Below are 18539 nucleotides of genomic sequence, written 5' to 3'. Positions count from 1 at the left end.
CGTCCTATTTAAAACGGCTCTCTTTCCTCATTAATGATGTCAAGGGTCTAGCAATCTTGGAGATGTCTTTCACAAATCGGCGATAATACCAGGCTAGGCCTAGGAAGCTTCGAATTTCCGCCACATTCTTGGGTGCGACCCACCTAGATACGGCCTCAATCTTGGTAGGATCCACGGTAACTCCTTCCTTTGATATTATATGTCCTAGGAAAGCCACCTTTTCCAACCAAAAATCGCACTTACTAAGCTTTGCATAAAGTTGGTGCTCCCTCAAGGTTTGTAAAACAATTCTTAAGTGCTCCTCATGCTTTTCCTTGGTCTTAGAGTAGACCAAAATGTTGTCTATGAATACCACCACGAACTTGTCCAAGTATGGACTAAACACTCTATTCATGAGGTCTATGAAAGCGGTCGGTGCGTTGGTCAACCCGAATGACATCACCACAAACTCGTAATGTCCGTACCTTGATCTAAAAGCGGTCTTTGGAATGTCCTCATCTTTGATCTTCAATTGGTGATACCCCGATCTTAGGTCGATCTTTGAAAATATTCCAGCTCCACTAACTTGGTCAAACAAATCGTCGATTCTTGGTAGGGGATACTTGTTCTTGACGGTGACGTTGTTCAATTCCCGATAATCTATGCATAGCCTTAATGTCCCGTCCTACTTCTTTACAAAGAGGACTGGTGCTCACCATGGTGAAACACTTGGCCTTATGTAGCCTTTATCCGCCAACTCCCAAAGTTGTTTCTTCAACTCTTCTAGTTCCTTTGGACTCATCCGGTACGGGGCCTTAGAGATTAGGACCGTATCCGGCTTTAAGTCTACCCCAAATTCCACTTCTCTAGGAGGAGATAATCCGGGCAACTCCTCCGGTAAGACATCCTGAAAATCCCTCACTACCGGTATATCATGCGCTTTCGACCTCTCCACACTAGTGTCCCATACATGGCACAAGATCATAGGACAACCTTTCTTCAAGCAAGTCTTCAAGGTTATCACTGTAACTAGCTTTACCTTAGGTTTGACTAAGTAGCCCTTGTATGACACCCTAGTGCCCTTGGGTCCCCTCAAGGCGATCTTCTTTTGGTAACAATCTATGCTGGCTTTGTGTTTACTTATCCAATCCATCCCTAGGATCACTTCAAACCCCTCTAGAGGGAACTCAAAAAGGTTCGCCGGAAAGTTGGTCTCATGCACTATGAACGACACTTCTTTATATATTTTTGAACATAAGATTGACTCCTCTGAAGGTAAAGATACGTCATCATTGGTGGGTTCTCCCTCCCCCAATCCTAGGGCCAACACATGACTCTTGGACACGAAAGAATGGGTAGCCCCCGAGTCAAATAAAACAAAACAAGGATGAGAATTAATAAGGAATGTACCGGAGACAACGTGGGCATCCTCCTCGGCACTCTTCTTACCCATGGCAAAGAGCTTGCCACTAGACTTGGATTCGCGTTGCACCATGCTTGCCGATTAGGTTGGCCTACTTCCCGAAGCATTGCCTCCCGCGAAGCTAGTCGCCTTAGATGGAGCTCCCCGGTTGAAATTTTCCCGGTTGTTACCACCGTTGAAGTTGGAGTTAGCATTCCTTGGGTTGCTCCATGCCCCCGAACTCCGGTTGGTGGTCCCACTTTGAGAAGGAATGTAGTAGGAGTTTCCTTATCCGAACCTCTGGTTGGGTCCTCTTGGGGTGCTTGTGCACTCCACTTTCTTGTGGCCAAAGCCACCAAAATTATAGCATCAGGGTCCTCCTCCTTCACTCACGACCCTTCGGCCGTAGCCGCCCGACTTCCCATAGCCACTTGTAGGTGCTCCTCCCGAGTAGGATCTAGCTTGATTGAAATTATTATTCTTGGGTTGGTACCCTCTATTCTAATTTTCGACCTTCCTCTTTTCTCCCGACCTTTCCTTAGCCTCTTTGGCCATGCCGAGTAGCCTCTCTGTATTTCCGGCCCTCGCATAGACCTCCTTCACACTTGACACATCTCCGGGTTGAAGCTTCTCTAGGATCTTGAAGGTTAGTCCTCCCTCAAACTTGAGAGCCAAGTGGGATTAGCTAAGATAAAGGTATTCCACGTATGTAGCTAGTTCGTTGAAACGGATGTAGTAATCTTGAACGGTCATAGCATCGGTCATGACAAAGCGATCGAACTCCGCCCGAAGCTTGCATCTTACATGCTCGGGGATGAACTCATTCCTCATATCCACTTTGAAATCGGCCCATGGTATTGCGACCTCACCTCTTTCTTCATAAAACTCCCTCATAGCATCCCTCTCCTTATACCACCACCCTCCCGTGAGACCTCCTAAGTAGAAGGCGGCATGTTCCACCTTGAGCTCTTCGGGGCACCTTACTACCTCGAACACATTCTCTATTTCACGCACCTATTCGCTAAAGAGACATGGCTACCCAACCCCAAGGTACTTGGTGGGGCAGTGGCGCGAGATGGCGGTGCTCACGAAGGAGGCATCCAACGCCGCATCTCTCTCTCTAGTGACATTCTTAAGGGACTCGGTAAGGGCTTCATTTTGAGCTATGAGTCGCTCCATTTCTTCCTCGGACACACGGGGTGGAGGCGAAGGAGTCCTTGCACGGGTTCTCGGCATTATGTCTCTTCAATAAGCATAACAAACGTCAATACATGCTCCAAATTAGGAAGCGAAAGGCATTGACCACAACACGGATCCACTCGATTGAGTGTGGATTATCACTCGGCCGAGTGGAGAGCCCACTTAGTTGAGTGGTGTCCCACTCGGTCGAGTGACTCAACTTACAGAATGTTCCCAGAATTTCACCTATGTCTACTCGGTCAAGTGGTCCTCCCACTCGGTCGAGTGACACACACTCGGTCGAGTGGATCCACCACTCGGTTGCGTGCCAAGACTTACAGGAGGTCCTAAAGGTCTGTAAACATGCCCACTCAGTCGGGTGGTAGGGGCACTCGGTCGAGTGCTTTCTAGTCGGCTGAGTCCCTTTCTCCACTTGACCAAGTACGCACTTTAAAGGCCTATTTACCCATCCCAACTCCTACAAGTCCACCTACAACCTTATTTGCATGTTCTTAAACATATGAAAGGAAAAATTAGGGACATTTATACGGCATACAACTCACATATAATGGCAATTAGTATATGTTCACATTAACACATCCAACACACCTTTCCTAATCGCATCATCAACATGTTGTCACATAAGATATTACCAAGCATGTAACAATTCCACAACACTAAGCAAGAAATATGCAACAACCATATGCATCATACACGCCCCATTGACCCCGCATGGAGGACAATGGCACAACCTTGGGACGTCTCCCAAACTTGCTACAAGTTCTCTAAGACTCAAATCGGGTTCATTTTAGATTGACTCACCCTAGTTCATTGGTTCATTGGTTCATTGACTTAGGCTCCAAAACCGATACTTTGATACCACTTTGTAACACCCCCATAAGTCGGGACTCTTTCCTTTAAGCCTTCCCAACACATGGAGGCATCACAAGACTTGGTTTCCCAAGTTTTCTAGTGCGAACAAGCGAGTAATTGCCAACTCAACAACATGCAATATATAAGTTATAGTTAAATGTTTAAAAGTTGTGGTATATAAATACCATCCCGATAGTTATACAACCATATCGAAAAGTAAGAGTTTAATGGTCAAAAACTAAGATAGACCCAAGTGATGACGACTAGTGAAGACTACTCCCAAGCCCTCGAATGAATCATGCTAACCGGTCAACACTGCTCCCCAGATGGGCGGAAATCACCATATGGTTCACCACAGATCATTAAAACCCAAGTGTTAGCTTAATGATAAAAATGTTTAATGCATGTAAACTAAGCTTACCTACATATGACAATGTAAGGTGAAACCAACAAGGCACAGTGAGAGATAAAAAATCACCCTCCAACATATCCACACAACAGGTGACTGGGACACGTCCACGACGTCACTAACACACACAAGGTACTCGGAAGACGTCCGTGGGTACGAGTTTGAGTGCCACTCGAGTCCCCTGCCAGAAGTCGTGCCTCACCACACGAGTCCCTCCGTAACCCAAGTACTAAATGTGCACATCCCCCTTGGAGTGGGAAGCTCCAAGGGTGACTTGAGTGAAAGACGGTTTCCCAACCGCCTTCCGTCTCCAAAATCGGAACCAAAGATCCTCCAACATCCTCCAATGTCCAACAACCAAGAATAAGCCAACAAGTTCAACAACACAACTATGCAACCACATTATCAAAACAAGTATGATCATGTTCATATCTTCACTAATTCATTTCTCATCATTTAATTGCTCTTTAACATGTTATCATACAATGTAATCCTTTTTGTGACAATTTACTATCTTCATCTTAACCTAAATATCATGAAATCATCTTATGTGATAAACCTTAATTACCAAAACATGTTATAATGCAACTATCATGAGACAAATGCAAGTAGTGATAATAAATGAACAATTAAGCAATAATATCACCATAGCTAAGTAGGGAAAACCTGACCTCAAGCTTATCTTCACCAATCCATAAGCTACTCACTAGAAATGCTCCTCAATGAAGCTCCCTACACATATTAATTACTACAATCAACTATGATAACCATACTAATTAAAATTCCCCCCCCCCCCCTTTTTAAACATCCCCCTTTAATTCAACCTAACAAGTATAGAGAAATCTACTAACTAAATAAGATTGTTAAGAGAAGAATAAGGGGAAGAAGAGGAATAGATCAACTTATAACTAATTGGAAGAACAAGGGAGGCAAGAATCTCCTCTTAGAGAATTAGGGTTCTGAGAGAGTTTGTTGGTGAGGAACTTAGAGAGATAAAGGGGGAGTTTAGAGAGTGGTGTGAATAGTGTTGGAGAAGGGTTTTTGTGTGGGAAATCTGAGATGATAAGGTTCCGAAAGCGACATCTCACAAACAATTTCTCGTATAATCCGCACTCGACCGGCACTCGGTCGAGTGGCCGGTCCAATCGATCGAGTGGTAGCTCCACTCGGTCGAGTGGATGCTCACTCGATCGAATGACCAACTTTACAGGCTTCCAGAACACTGTCCAGTGGCACTCGGTCCTTCACTCGGTCGAGTGGGGCGCCACTTGGCCGAGTGAATCGTCTACTTGGTCGAGTGTAGTCTATATAAATGCGGGGTATTATAGATCGATTAATACCTTTTCATTATTGTAATACTACGATTTTATGAGTCATTAGGTACTCTATCGAGTGGGGCTTACTCTGTCGAGTAAGTAGTTTTTGACGCAAAACAGTAGTCTGCCTGTAGGGTACTCGATCGAGTAAGTTGGGTACTCGATCGAGTAGGGGGCACTCGATCGAGTAAGTGTGTTTTACGGGTTGTTTTAGCCGGGTTTTGTTAATAACACGAGATTTATATAAAAGGTTTCCGTCTTTGTTCTTAATCATTTTTACTTCTTAAAACCTTTTAAGAGAAGAGAAAAGAGTTACGTAGTTCGCTTTTGTCACGTTATTAACAAATCCCAAAGGCTAAGGTGGTCAGATCGTCATGTTCTTTACGCCGTTGAGTTCGTCGTGTCGAGGGTAAGATCCTTGTATAGTTTTTATGTTGTTTCTTTAAGTTTGGTTAAAACCCTAATTTGGTAGATTTGGGGGTTTTGGGTATGTTGTATGGATTGGGTGATAATTATGTGAATATGTGTTGTAGGAGGAGGATTCGTAGAGGGACATTGTTGTTTAGCTGCTGTGACGGTCTTGTGGCTGCTATTCCTGGTAGGGTTTCTCTACTCAGTATTAGTTACATGATGTGTGTGGTGATTGTGCTGTAGATGGTAATTGTTGGTTGTTTCAGACGGTTGTGATATTGTACCGTTGGTAATTGTTGGTGTTGTGACGGTTGTTGTTTATTGTCGTTGACTGTTGTTGTATCTGTCTGTGTTCTTAGGGGTGCGTCCCTGGCTGAGTGGAGTCACTTGCGAGAGTGGCTTCACGCCCTTGATTCGCCTCCTGTGGAACCCGCCACAGGAGAGATGTGTACATTAATGAACATGGGTTTATCGCTCGATGGAGATGAGCGGGGCTTAGGTGGGAACGGCTGCGGTCCCCCACTGGCGGCGAGGAGTAACCTGTTGCGATGGGTACTCTGGCAGGGCTACACACTTTAGTGTGTAGTCAGTTGTGTGGAGATTGGAGATGGAGACTGGGGTTGTATTGAGCTGTTTGAACTGTTTGTGTACTTGTTTCATTGTGGCATTGTTATTGTGTAATTAGTACTGACCCCGTTTAAATGTTTTAAAAACTGTGGTGATCCATTCGGGGGTGGTGAGCAGTTATTGAGCAGGTATGATATGACGCGTATGGGATAGCTGGGATGAGTCATCACGTGGCAGTTAGAAGTCTTCCGCTGTATCAGACGATGTTTTATAGCTTTGAAAGTTTTATCAGTAGACCGTCTGAAAACCTTGTATTTCAGTTTAACAGTTTTGGTTTTGATCATGTAATCACTTTTTTTTTTTTTTTTTTTTTTTTTTTTGAAGGGTAAGTATATATTAATAAAAAAAATAAGGTATCACAAGAGTTATGAAAGAATACAACCAAAAGGAATCAAATCAAAAACAGCATTATGAACAAATTGAGATACTATCTATCCAAATCTGATCATCATGCTTCAGTGGCTTCACATTCCTATGCTTCCATCGCGTCAAAATCTCATAACATACTTGATAGATCAATCTCTGTGGGGCAGTCACCTGGTGAAGAAGACGGGCCTGATTCCTAACAGTCCAGATAGCATAAGTAACACCCACATAACACGCACCAGTAATTAATTTCTGAAGAGGGCTAGCAGCACGATTTTTGGGGAACCAGACTATCATTTCATCCATATTGAAGTGAATATTAAGCTTGTCTTGCAGGAGAAGAATACAATGCTGGCTGTAAACACACTTGTAAAATAAATGAGCATGAGTTTCAGGTTCTAGGCCACAAATGAAACAAGTAGTATCATGCCCCATTCCCATTTTAAGAGCCCTATCCAGGGTTAGAAGTCTTCTCTGTTGAGCAGCCCAGAAAATAAAGGAAGTTTTTGGTATATTCATAGAATTCCAACACAGGAATCTCCAAGGAACTTTCCCAGTTGTATTTCTGATCCAATTATACCCAGCAGCAGCAGTATATGGTTTATCAGAATTCAACCATAAGTTGCCCACATACCCATGTTTAAACTTGTCCTTCACATGGACAATTTTCTTCCAAGACCAGCTACAATCAAGAGGAGGAGAGTAATCATGCCAAGAAGTACCTTTCATATACACATGGTTGACCCACTTGACCCAGAGGTGATCCTTTTTAGTGGCCAACCAGGCAGTGTACTTAGCCAAGAGAGCTCTATTCCAAAGGTGAATATTATTCAGTCCCAGACCACCCTCATCCTTGGGGGTACAACATTTGTCCCAACTAACATTAGGAGCTCTAAGATAAGAGTCCTTACCACCCCAAAGGAAGTTCCTACAAATGGAATCAACCTTTTTCATAATCCCAGAAGGTAAGAGGAAAAGAGAAGCCCAATAGGAATGTAAGGTAGATAAGACTGATCTAACCAGAATGAGGCGTCCAGAATAGGATAGATGCCTAGCACCCAAAGCTCGAATTCTAGCCACAATTCTTTCAATAAGCTTCTGACTATCAAACTTAGAAATTTTTTTAGCAGAGATAGGTACACCCAGGTAATTAAAAGGAAGCTTGCCAATTCTAAAACCAGAAATCTTCACAATATCCTCAATAACATCACCAGGGACCCCATTAAAATAAATATCAGACTTGTCTCTGTTGAGGCATAAACCAGATGAAGCAGAGAAGGTAGAGAAGGCTCTCAACAACCACATAATAGAGGCTGCATTCCCTTTACAGAACATTAAAAGGTCATCAGCAAAAAGGAGATGATTAAGCTTGATGTGTCCACACATGGGATGAAATCTGAAAGTATCTTGAAGGGAAATCACATGAAGAATCCTAGAAAGATACTCCATAGCTAGAGTGAACAAAAGAGGAGAAAGTGGATCTCCTTGTCTCAGACCCCTCTTACCTTGAAAAAAACCAAAAGTACTTCCATTCACATGTAGGGAATAAGAGGGAGAGGAAACACAAATCATAATAAGCTTGATAAAACTAGTAGGGAATTTAAGGGCAATTAGCATTTGATGAATAAATTCCCATTCAACAGTATCATAAGCTTTCCTAAGATCAATCTTAATAAGGCATCATGTAATCACTTTAAACTATATTGTTATTTAAGTTATGTTTCTTCATTGTCATTTGATTATCATTGCCTCGGGTAACCGAGATGGTAGCACTTACATGCCTTGAGTGGTCCTGGTAAGGCACTTGGAGTATGGGGGTGTTACAAAATGGTATTGTGGTTGATAGTTTTAAAAGGTCATGGACGTGCTTGTAGTAGTTCGATGTTTAGGAATGGGAGAATACTTCGATAGTGTTGACAGTTGGATGATGATGTTTAGGAGTTCGAGAGTGTTGACAGTGGGATGATGATGTTTATGAGTGTGAGTAAACTTCGAGGATGAAGTTCCTTTTAAGGGTAGTAGAATGTAACATTTCGTTTGATGTTTATGAGTGTCTTGATATTGGATTTTAAGGTGGATAATATGTTAGTGAAACGGAGCTAGCAACGTTTGTGGATGGTAGTCGGTAGTGTATGGAGTTAGTGTCGAGGGAGACTATGATGTAGTTGATACGATATCGTGAGCCATGTTGTGGAGGTAAACATAGTTGGCGGAGTTGGTGTTAAGAGTTCATGTTTTATAGGGTGAGGTTTTGTTTTGAGTTCTTAGTTGCGTTGTTGTGTCTTAGTCAAGTTGGTAGGTTTGTTTTTATGTATGGGTTGAACTTCGGGGATGAAGTTCCTTTCAAGGAGGGAAGACTGTAATACTACGGTTTTATGAGTCTTTGGGTACTCTATCGAGTGGGGCTTACTCTGTCGAGTAAGTAGTTTTTGACGCAAAACAGTAGTCTGCCTGTAGGGTACTCGATCGAGTAAGTTGGGTACTCGATCGAGTAGGGGGCACTCGATCGAGTAAGTGCCTTACTCGATCGAGTAAGTGTGTTTTACGGGTTGTTTTAGCCGGGTTTTGTTAATAACGCGAGATTTATATAAAAGGCTTCCGTCTTTGTTCTTAATCATTTTTACTTCTTAAAACCTTTTAAGAGAAGAGAAAAGAGTTACGTAGTTCGCTTTTGTCACGTTATTAACAAATCCCAAAGGCTAAGGTGGTCAGATCGTCGCGTTCTTTACGCCGTTGAGTTCGTCGTGTCGAGGGTAAGATCCTTGTATAGTTTTTATGTTGTTTTTTTTATGTTTGGTTAAAAACCTAATTTGGTAGATTTGGGGGTTTTGGGTATGTTGTATGGATTGGGTGATAATTATGTGAATATGTGTTGTAGGAGGAGGATTCGTAGAGGGACATTGTTGTTTAGCTGCTGTGACGGTCTTGTGGCTGCTATTCCAGGTAGGGTTTCCCTACTTAGTATTAGTTACATGATGTGTGTGGTGATTGTGCTGTAGATGGTAATTGTTGGTTGTTTCAGACGGTTGTGATATTGTACCATTGGTAATTGTTGGTGTTGTGACGGTTGTTGTTCATTGTCGTTGACTGTTGTTGTATCTGTCTGTGTTCTTCGGGGTGCGTCCCTGGCTGAGTGGAGTCACTTGCGGGAGTGGCTTTACGCCCTTAATTCACCTCCTGTGGAACCCGCCACAGGAGGGATGTGCACATTAATGAACATGGGTTTATCGCTCGATGGAGATGAGCGGGGCTTAGGTGGGAACGGCTGCGGTCCCCCACTGGCGGCGAGGAGTAACCTGTTGCGATGGGTACTCTGACAGGGCTACACACTTTAGTGTGTAGTCAGTTGTGTGGAGATTGGAGATGGAGACTGGGGTTGTGTTGAGCTGTTTGAACTGTTTGTGTACTTGTTTCATTGTGGCATTGTTTTTGTGTAATTAGTACTGACCCCGTTTAAATGTTTTAAAAACTGTGGTGATCCATTCGGAGGTGGTGAGCAGTTATTGAGCGCGTATGATATGACGCGTATGGGATAGTTGGGATGAGTCATCACGTGGCAGTTAGAAGTCTTCCGCTGTGTGAGACGATGTTTTATAGCTTTGATAGTTTTATCAGTAGACCGTCTGAGAACCTTGTATTTCAGTTTAACAGTTTTGGTTTTGATCATGTAATCACTTTAAACTATATTGTTATTTAAATTATGTTTCTTCATTGTCATTTGATTATCATTGCCTCGGGTAACCGAGATGGTAGCACTTTTATGCCTTGAGTGGTCCTGGTAAGGCACTTGGAGTATGGGGGTGTTACAATTATGAAGATTTTTTGAAGTTGTTCGCTTTACTTTTTGAAGTTCTTCGATTAATTTTAGTGAAAATTTGGTTAGTTTTTGAAGAGTTTAGAAGAATTTTGAAATAAAAGTGGTTATGGAAAGTTTTGAATTTTTATTGAATATAATATGCCGCCTGCACTGCAGTTAATTTTTGTCAGTTATTAGAGAGAGAAAAATAAAGCGGTTGGTAGAGAGAGAAAAATTACTTTAATTATGAGCTATCAATGACACTTCCCTTCCCTTTATATTCCCGCCTAATTTTTTTGTTACACGTGGCTTAATGACAACGGCTGATTTCTTAAATCTAATGGTTAAGATTCGCTGGACGGACTCACGTAAGATGTTGGACTCATAGGATGCTCACTATATATATATATATATATATATATATATATATATATATATATATATATATATATATATATATATATATATATATATATATATATATATATATATATATATATATATAGGCAAGATCCGGTGAGTCCATCTATATTTTTGAGTCTCATGAGTCCACTTATATATCACACATTGTACACAAGAATATCACTAGTTTAAAAGGCATGTTGGTAATATCGATTGCTTCTCCAGGTATACTAGGAAATACGGAGTAAATATGTTTTATGCTGTAAAAAATACTCAATGTACATATGATTTTAATGACAGTGGTACATTTTACATTACTGCAAGCTTTTGGTAAATTGATATGAGTTTGGAGGTCAATCTATTGAGTTTAACGATGACTTCGTCTATAAGCCGTAGCAGAATGTTATCTTATGCTTTACAATTTTGATCTAAGTTTCAGTATCGACCAAAAAGAAACATACTCCGTATGTCCCAAGACTGAATGGTAATAGCATTAGCATCAAGGAGAGATGGTAAAAGATGGTAATAGCATTGACAAGAAGGAGACAGATCAATAATCTATCTTCCTTTCTGGGTTACAGAATTTAGACATATGGGATTGTGCTTACTTGACATCTCTTCCAAGTTCCAAATTGCTCCGGACTGAAACAACGTTTCTCGTGGAAATTCCATGAAAGACTGAGAATGACAACTTCTCCCATATTTTCTCTCCTCTTCATCCCTTCTTCATCCTCATTCCGATTGCTTCCATCTATGACGCCATCACCACCGTGATTCCTTCACCATCCAACGGTTCAATCTCTCCATTAAGGCATTTAGATCTCAAATTTCCAGCCATTAAGGTATTTAGATCTCTATTTTTCTATCGACGACGGTGTTCCAGTTGATGTTGCAGGTAGTCAGAGGTAAGGTGGCGATGCAAATAGTCGGCGAAGTGCAACACGTATAATGCTTATTATGGTGGTTATTTAGATCTCAAATGATATTTTATGCTGAAATATTATTGTAAAATTTATCAAAATCATTTAAGATGCTCACAAATTTTCATTGTACCGCTGTAAAATGATATAGCGTGCAAGCTTTAGAGAAGTAGTTTGGCGTATTTTAGGTTCAGTGGTGTGATATTATATAGTATAACCCGTGACATTGTTTAGTACAATCAGTGATATTGTTTATTGTAAGGTGTGATATTGATTTGTATAACTCGTGATACTCTTTTACTGGATTCACAGACTCAGATACAATATCACAGGTTATACTAAACAATATCACAGCTTAGATTTAAAAAAAAAGATTAAAAATTTTTATTATTTTTTTTAAAGAAAAAAAACGTGATATTTTTGTGTACAACGTGTGATACATAAGTAGACTCACGGGACTCAAAAAGATAGCGTGGACTCATGTGATCCTAATTCTATACACACACACACACACACACACACACACACACACACACACACACACACACACACACACACACACACACACACACACACACACACACACACACACACACACACACACACACACACACACACACACACACACACACACGTAATAGTGATTGTGTCATATCGCGGGATATATATGAATGTATAACCAATGTAAGTTGGGAGTTTTTATGGGATTGGAGCGTGAACTCTAGATTTGACCTTGTGTTTTGACCTTTTGGAAACCGTATAGCGGGAGCTACATCGATAGTATTATGATTGCGTATAGTATGATAGTAAAAGTAGGTAATGAACCTGGAACATAGTTATATGTGGACTTTGGTAATGAGCGCTATGAAAGTATATTATGAGATTTTACCGTCTGAAGTTGTCTTTTAGGGGGAGTGAATGTAATAATTCGAAAATTAAGGAAAGATAAAGTACGATGTGTGGGGAGGTAATGAGAGTTGAACAATGAACCTTGGGATGAGCACGAGAATTACAAGAGAATGTATAAGGTAGATAAACATGTATGGTCTAATGAGAGTGATGATGACGGTAAGAATCTTGATGGACCTTATGATAGGGTAAAGGACAGTGGTAGGAACCTCGAGAGATTACTTGAGAATCGGTGGTGAGACTTCAGGGAGTAGTTGGAAAGGAGAGAGAGTGAGGTGAACTTCGGGGACGAAGTTCCTTTTAAGGGCCGAAGACTGTAATACCCCGTGTTTCTAATCATACACTCGGTCAAGTACAGCTAAGTACTCAACCGAGTAGACCCTTACTCATCGAGTGAGGATTGACTTGATCGAGTATATCAAATGGACTTTGTACTAACTCCTGGAGTGTGTCACTCGACCGAGTGGCTGGTTCACTCGACCGAGTGGACCCATACTCGATCGAGTGAACCGAGCACTCGATCGAGTGTCTTGTCTCAGCCCTAGTTTTATACGTGTGGGCTTCGTGATGATGGACCTTGGTATATAAACCCCTTTTTCAGATTTTCCCTTTCATTTCTCAACCCTAAACATCTCCAAACTCCCTTTGGACCTTCAAATCCTCTCAAATCACCCCAACATACTTATCCTTTGGGAAGCTTACTTTATCTTGAAGATTTGGTGTCAAAACTTCACCTTTTCTCATTTCTTTACACTTGTAAGTGTTTATTTACTCTTTTACCTTCTTTTTTATTATTGATAGTAACCCTAGATTTGGGGGTTTTCATGGGTAGTATTAATTAGTAATTATTGTTAGTATTGTGAGTAATTAAGGGGTAATAATAAGGGGATTTGTGTTGTATAATAGTATAGGATGTATTGTGATAGTTATTATGTGGTATTGTAGGATGAGACGGTCTTATGAGATGGATCTTACTTGTATCGGATTGCTTATGGAGTATGCTAAGAGGTAGGTTAATCGTACTCGGTTTCAATAAATGTAAATGATTGCATGTGTCATTATTATGTTGTTATTGCATTATGGCATGATTGTTGTGGATAATTGTTGCTAGTCTCATAGTATTGTTGGGATTTCTTCATAACATCATAGTGAGTCATTAGTCTTGGTTTCATAATGTCATTGGATTTGCATTATAACATGTGGTTTTTGGTATATACATGGGTATGTGGTATGATTGGCATTCATGATATATGAGAAAACGGCACAATTGGTAAGAGTTATGCATATTCATTGTGAAATGGGCATATTGACATATTGTGATGCATTTAGTGATATATGTGGTGGTTGAAAATTGTTGGTGGTGATACTTGTTGTTGAGGAGACGTAAGACGGCTGGGAGACCGTCTTACGCTTGAGTCGCCTCTTGGAGCTTCCCAATCCTAGAGGGATGTGCACATTAATGACTTGAGTTACGGAGGGACTCGTGTGGTTGAGGCATGATGTCTGGCAGGGGATTCCAGTCGCTCTCGGGCCCGGTACCACGGACATTTTCTGAGTACCTATTTGTGAGGTGTGGTGTCATGGGCGTGTCCCTGACACCTGTGGTTTGGGTACGTCTGGGCGTGTCCCAGTACTGGCATTGTAATCGTATAATAGTGTCGTATTCACATCATTGGCATGTTGCATATTTATATATATTGTATGTCGTGTCTTATGTTTAATTATTGAAACTGACGTGTTTTGGTTGTGTGTAATTGTCACCTATTTACGGGGTGGCCTGTGTCGATCCATATGGTATTTCCGATCATATAGGGAGCAGGTTAAATAGAGGTTGGTTTGATGTCACGCGGAAGGTAGGACGAGCATCAGACTGGGAGTCGAGTAGCATAGATAGATAACTTAGATGGTAGACAAATTGTATAATGTCTAATTCACATTTATTATTCATGTATTCATTCATTTGTAAATCACTAAACTTGTTATTTATTTAAGTTGTTTCTTAATTGCAACTCCGATTCACCGCCTCGGGAAACCGAGATGGTAACATCCTCTCATTGCCTTGGCCGGGCAAGAAGGGGGTGTTACACTATCTTTGCTTATACAAGACCACCCTAGTCCTTATAAATTGAGGTGGCTCAATAAAGGGGATGAAGTTAGAGTGGATAAGCAATGCCTAGTGTCCTTCTCCATTGGCAAAAACTATTCGGATGAGGCTCTTTGTGATGGTTTACCTATGGATGATTGCCCTCTTCTACTTGGTAGGCCTTGGGAGTTTGATAGGGATTCAGTGCACCATAGGAGAGACAACACCTACATATTCAATTTTGGCACAAGGAAGGTCATAACACCCCTACCACCGGTCCTTAAGCACACCACACCACCCTCCATGCTTGAACCTTCAAAAGAGGTGTTGTTGATCAATGAGGCCAAATGATCAAAGAATTGAAGGGTAAAGATGTATATGTTCTCGTTGCAAAAGATGTGTCCTAGAGGCAGGAGATGTTACTCCCTAATGAGATCCAAGAGCTTCTCAAATCCTATGGAGGCATTCCTAAATGAGCTTCCAAGTGGCTTGCCTCCTCTTGGAGGCATTGAGCATCAAATTGATTTCATTCCGGGTGATACATTGCCCACAAGGCTGCCTATAGAAGTGATCCTAAGACTACTCAACAGCTACAACAACAAATTGCAGAGCTTGTGAACAAAGGCTTTGTGAGAGAGTCACTTACCCATGTGTTGTCCTGGCCCTCTTTGTGCCAAAAAAGGGTGGGTCTTGGAGGATGTGCACGGATAGTAAAGTCATCAACAACATTACTATCAAGTATAGGTTCCATATACCTAGACTTGATGACATCTTGGATAAGCTTAGTGGAGCTCAATTTTTTTCAAAGATTGATCTAAGTCAAGGCTACCACCAAGTGAGAATCAAGGAAGGTGATGAGTGGAAAACGACTTTCAAAACCAAGCATGGGCTATATGTGCTGTAATACCACGGTTTTCTAAGTCTGTTACTCGGCCGAATATGGCTTACTCGGCCGAGTAAGGGTGTCAGTTGTTTCTGGACAGATTACTGCCCAGGAATACTCGGCTGAGTATGGGAATACTCGACCGAGTATCCGATCTGACGGGTATTATTTCCGCGGTTTGATTTAGAGATGATTAGAGTTATATAAGACGCGTTTAACAGTTTCTAATCACTTTTACAAAACCTAAACATTTCAACGTAACTCTAATCCTCTCCTAATCTCTCTCACGTGCGTGAATCGTTAGCGAGTCTTCTTCATCATTCATTGCATTGTTGGTGTCGGTAAGTCGTTGATTTCATTAATTCTAGTGTTTTACCTTTTAAGGTCTTGCCCTAATTTGTGATTTGGGGAAAAAGGGTTTTGCATATGGTAATTAGAATTATGTGATTGTTGTTAGGTGAGGACTTCGTAGAGGATCCGTTCTATATTGCTTTGCTTGTGTATCTCATTGCAGTTGTGCTAAGGTAGGGTTTACCTACTCGGTTTACTATTTAATTGTTATAAGATTGTGTGGTAATTGTTGTACGATTGATTATCTGCTGATTGTTGTTGGTGTTGGTGTTGTGATGGTTGATGATGATGTTTACGAGGTGCGTCCTCGGCTGAGTAGAATCACTTGCGGGAGTGGCTTCACGCCCTAGTTTTGCCCTCTATGGAACCCGCCACAGAAGGGGATGTGCACATTAATGAACAGGGTTATCGCTCGTTGATGAGCGGGGCTTAGGTGGGCAAGGCTGCGGTTCCCTCACTGGCGGTGAGGATTATCTATTGCGATGGGTAATCTTGCAAAGCTACACACTTTAGTGTGTAGTCAGTTACGATATGTGATTGGGAGTTGGAGGTGGAGGATGATCAGTTTTGTCTTTTGTACTTGTCTTATTTTGATTATACAGTAACTGACCCGGTTGTTGTTTTATAAAATCTGTGGTGATCCATTCTGGGATGGTGAGCAGATTGTGACAGGTGATGATGTTCACTAGCTATGGGGCCGACATGGGGAGTCATCACTCGAGTCTAGCTTCCGCTGTCAAGTGATTTAGCATTTAGTTTTAGTTGTTGAACATTAGTAACAGTTACTTTGGTTTTTGGATTCTGGAACATGTAACCATTAATTATTTATACTTTAATAATTGTGTTTTGGATTGGTAACTTTGATATACTAACCTCGGGCAACCGAGATGGTGACGGTCTCTCATGCTAGGGTGGTCCTGGTAAGGCACCTTGGTATGTGGGGGTGTCACATGTGTAACACCCCTTTCTTTCCCGGCAAAGGTAATAAGGATATGTTACCTTCTCGGTTTCCCGAGGCGGTGAATCGGAGTTACAATAAAGAAACATTTATTATAAATGACAAGTTTAGTGATTACAAACCATAAACTAATGAATAATATACAACTCATGGCTACTATACTCATCTAACTAGCTAACTCGTCTCGTGACACATCAAGCTCGTCCCGTCTCCCGCGTACTATCCAATAATCTGTATCTAACCTGCTCCCCATATGACCAAAGGACATCATATGGATCAATACAGGCCACCCCAAAAGAGACAGGTGACAATTACACAAAAACACAAACGTCAGTTTCAATAAGAAAATAAGGTACGACACGACTCGAATGTGTGGGTATGCAACATGACTATGATATGAATGAACTACCATCAACAACTACCACCACGGTACCGGGACGACCCAGACATACCGACAACCACACAGGTACTGGGACACGCCCAGACATACCGATAACCACAAACAGATACCGGGACAGGCCCAGACGTACCGGGTTCGGAAGCCAACCGGATCCTCTGCCAGGCGTCGTGTCTCAACCACACGAGTCCCTCCGTAACTCAAGCCATTAATGTGCACATCCCCTTGAAGTGGGAAGCTCCAAGAGGTGACTTAAGTGTAAAACGGTCTCCCAACCGTCTTACGTCTCCAAAACAACAACAACAACAACAACAACAACAACAACAACAACAACAACAACAACAACAACAACAACAACAACAACAACAACAACAACAACAACAACAACAACAACAACAACAACAACAACAACAACAACAACAACAACAACAACAACAACAACAACAACAACAACAACAACAACAACAACAACAACAACAACAACAACAACAACAACAATGACAACAACAACGACAACAACAACGACAACAACAACGACAACAACAGCGACAACAACAGCAACAACAACAACAACAACAACAACAACAACAACAACAACAAAAACAACAACAACAACAACAACAACAACAACAACAACAACAACAACAACAACAACGATAATGACCAATGAATGAACCACAACCAACATATCATAATTATTCTCTTAATGATGCGATTACCACTAATATGTTATAATGCAAATACCCTAACTATGCAAGACTAACTACAACATCAACATAAACAACCTCATATTATTGAAACCGAGTAGGATTAACCTACATTTTTGCAATCTCCTCAAGCTACTCGAATCCGGACCCAAACCGTCTCAAGGAACAGTCTCATCCTATACAAATCACATGATAACTATCACAATACATCCTATACTAATATATACTACAAATCCCCTTATTATTACCCCAAATACACAAACTAATTGCTAATTAATTACCCATGACGAATTCCCCCAAAAGTTAGGGTCAAAAAGACTAGAAAAGGGGAGATCTTTACTTACTAGGTGAAAGAGATGAAGAAGAAGGTGGTATATCTTCTAATCCAAACTTAAATCCCAAGTAGGAGGTGTTTTTGAGGGTTTAGAGAGAGGGTAGAGAGAGGGGAGAGAGTTTCGAGAGATAAGGAGGAAGGTGGAAATGATTTTAGGGTTAGGGGAGAAAGGGGATTAATCTTGTGTTCTGAAAACCGCGTCACTTGACCGACTATCGAGTCCACTCGATCAAGTGG

The 18539-nt window shown here is 41.4% G+C and overlaps 2 protein-coding genes across 2 annotated transcripts; both read right to left on the bottom strand.

Annotated features, from left to right (window-relative positions):
• Positions 1-691: 691 nt before the first annotated feature.
• LOC141655626 (uncharacterized) lies at positions 692-1474 on the bottom strand. The gene has a single exon (XM_074462696.1). The coding sequence runs from the start codon at positions 1472-1474 to the stop codon at positions 692-694; it is 783 nt and encodes a 260-aa protein (XP_074318797.1).
• Positions 1475-6604: 5130 nt separating this feature from the next.
• Positions 6605-8011, bottom strand: LOC141655622 (uncharacterized). Its single transcript, XM_074462692.1, has one exon. The coding sequence runs from the start codon at positions 8009-8011 to the stop codon at positions 6605-6607; it is 1407 nt and encodes a 468-aa protein (XP_074318793.1).
• Between the last annotated feature and the right edge of the window lie 10528 nt (positions 8012-18539).

The sequence above is a fragment of the Silene latifolia genome, chromosome 1 (assembly GCF_048544455.1).
Source record: "Silene latifolia isolate original U9 population chromosome 1, ASM4854445v1, whole genome shotgun sequence".
Classification (NCBI taxonomy): domain Eukaryota; kingdom Viridiplantae; phylum Streptophyta; class Magnoliopsida; order Caryophyllales; family Caryophyllaceae; genus Silene; species Silene latifolia.
This window is presented reverse-complemented; position numbering and strand designations above follow the sequence as displayed.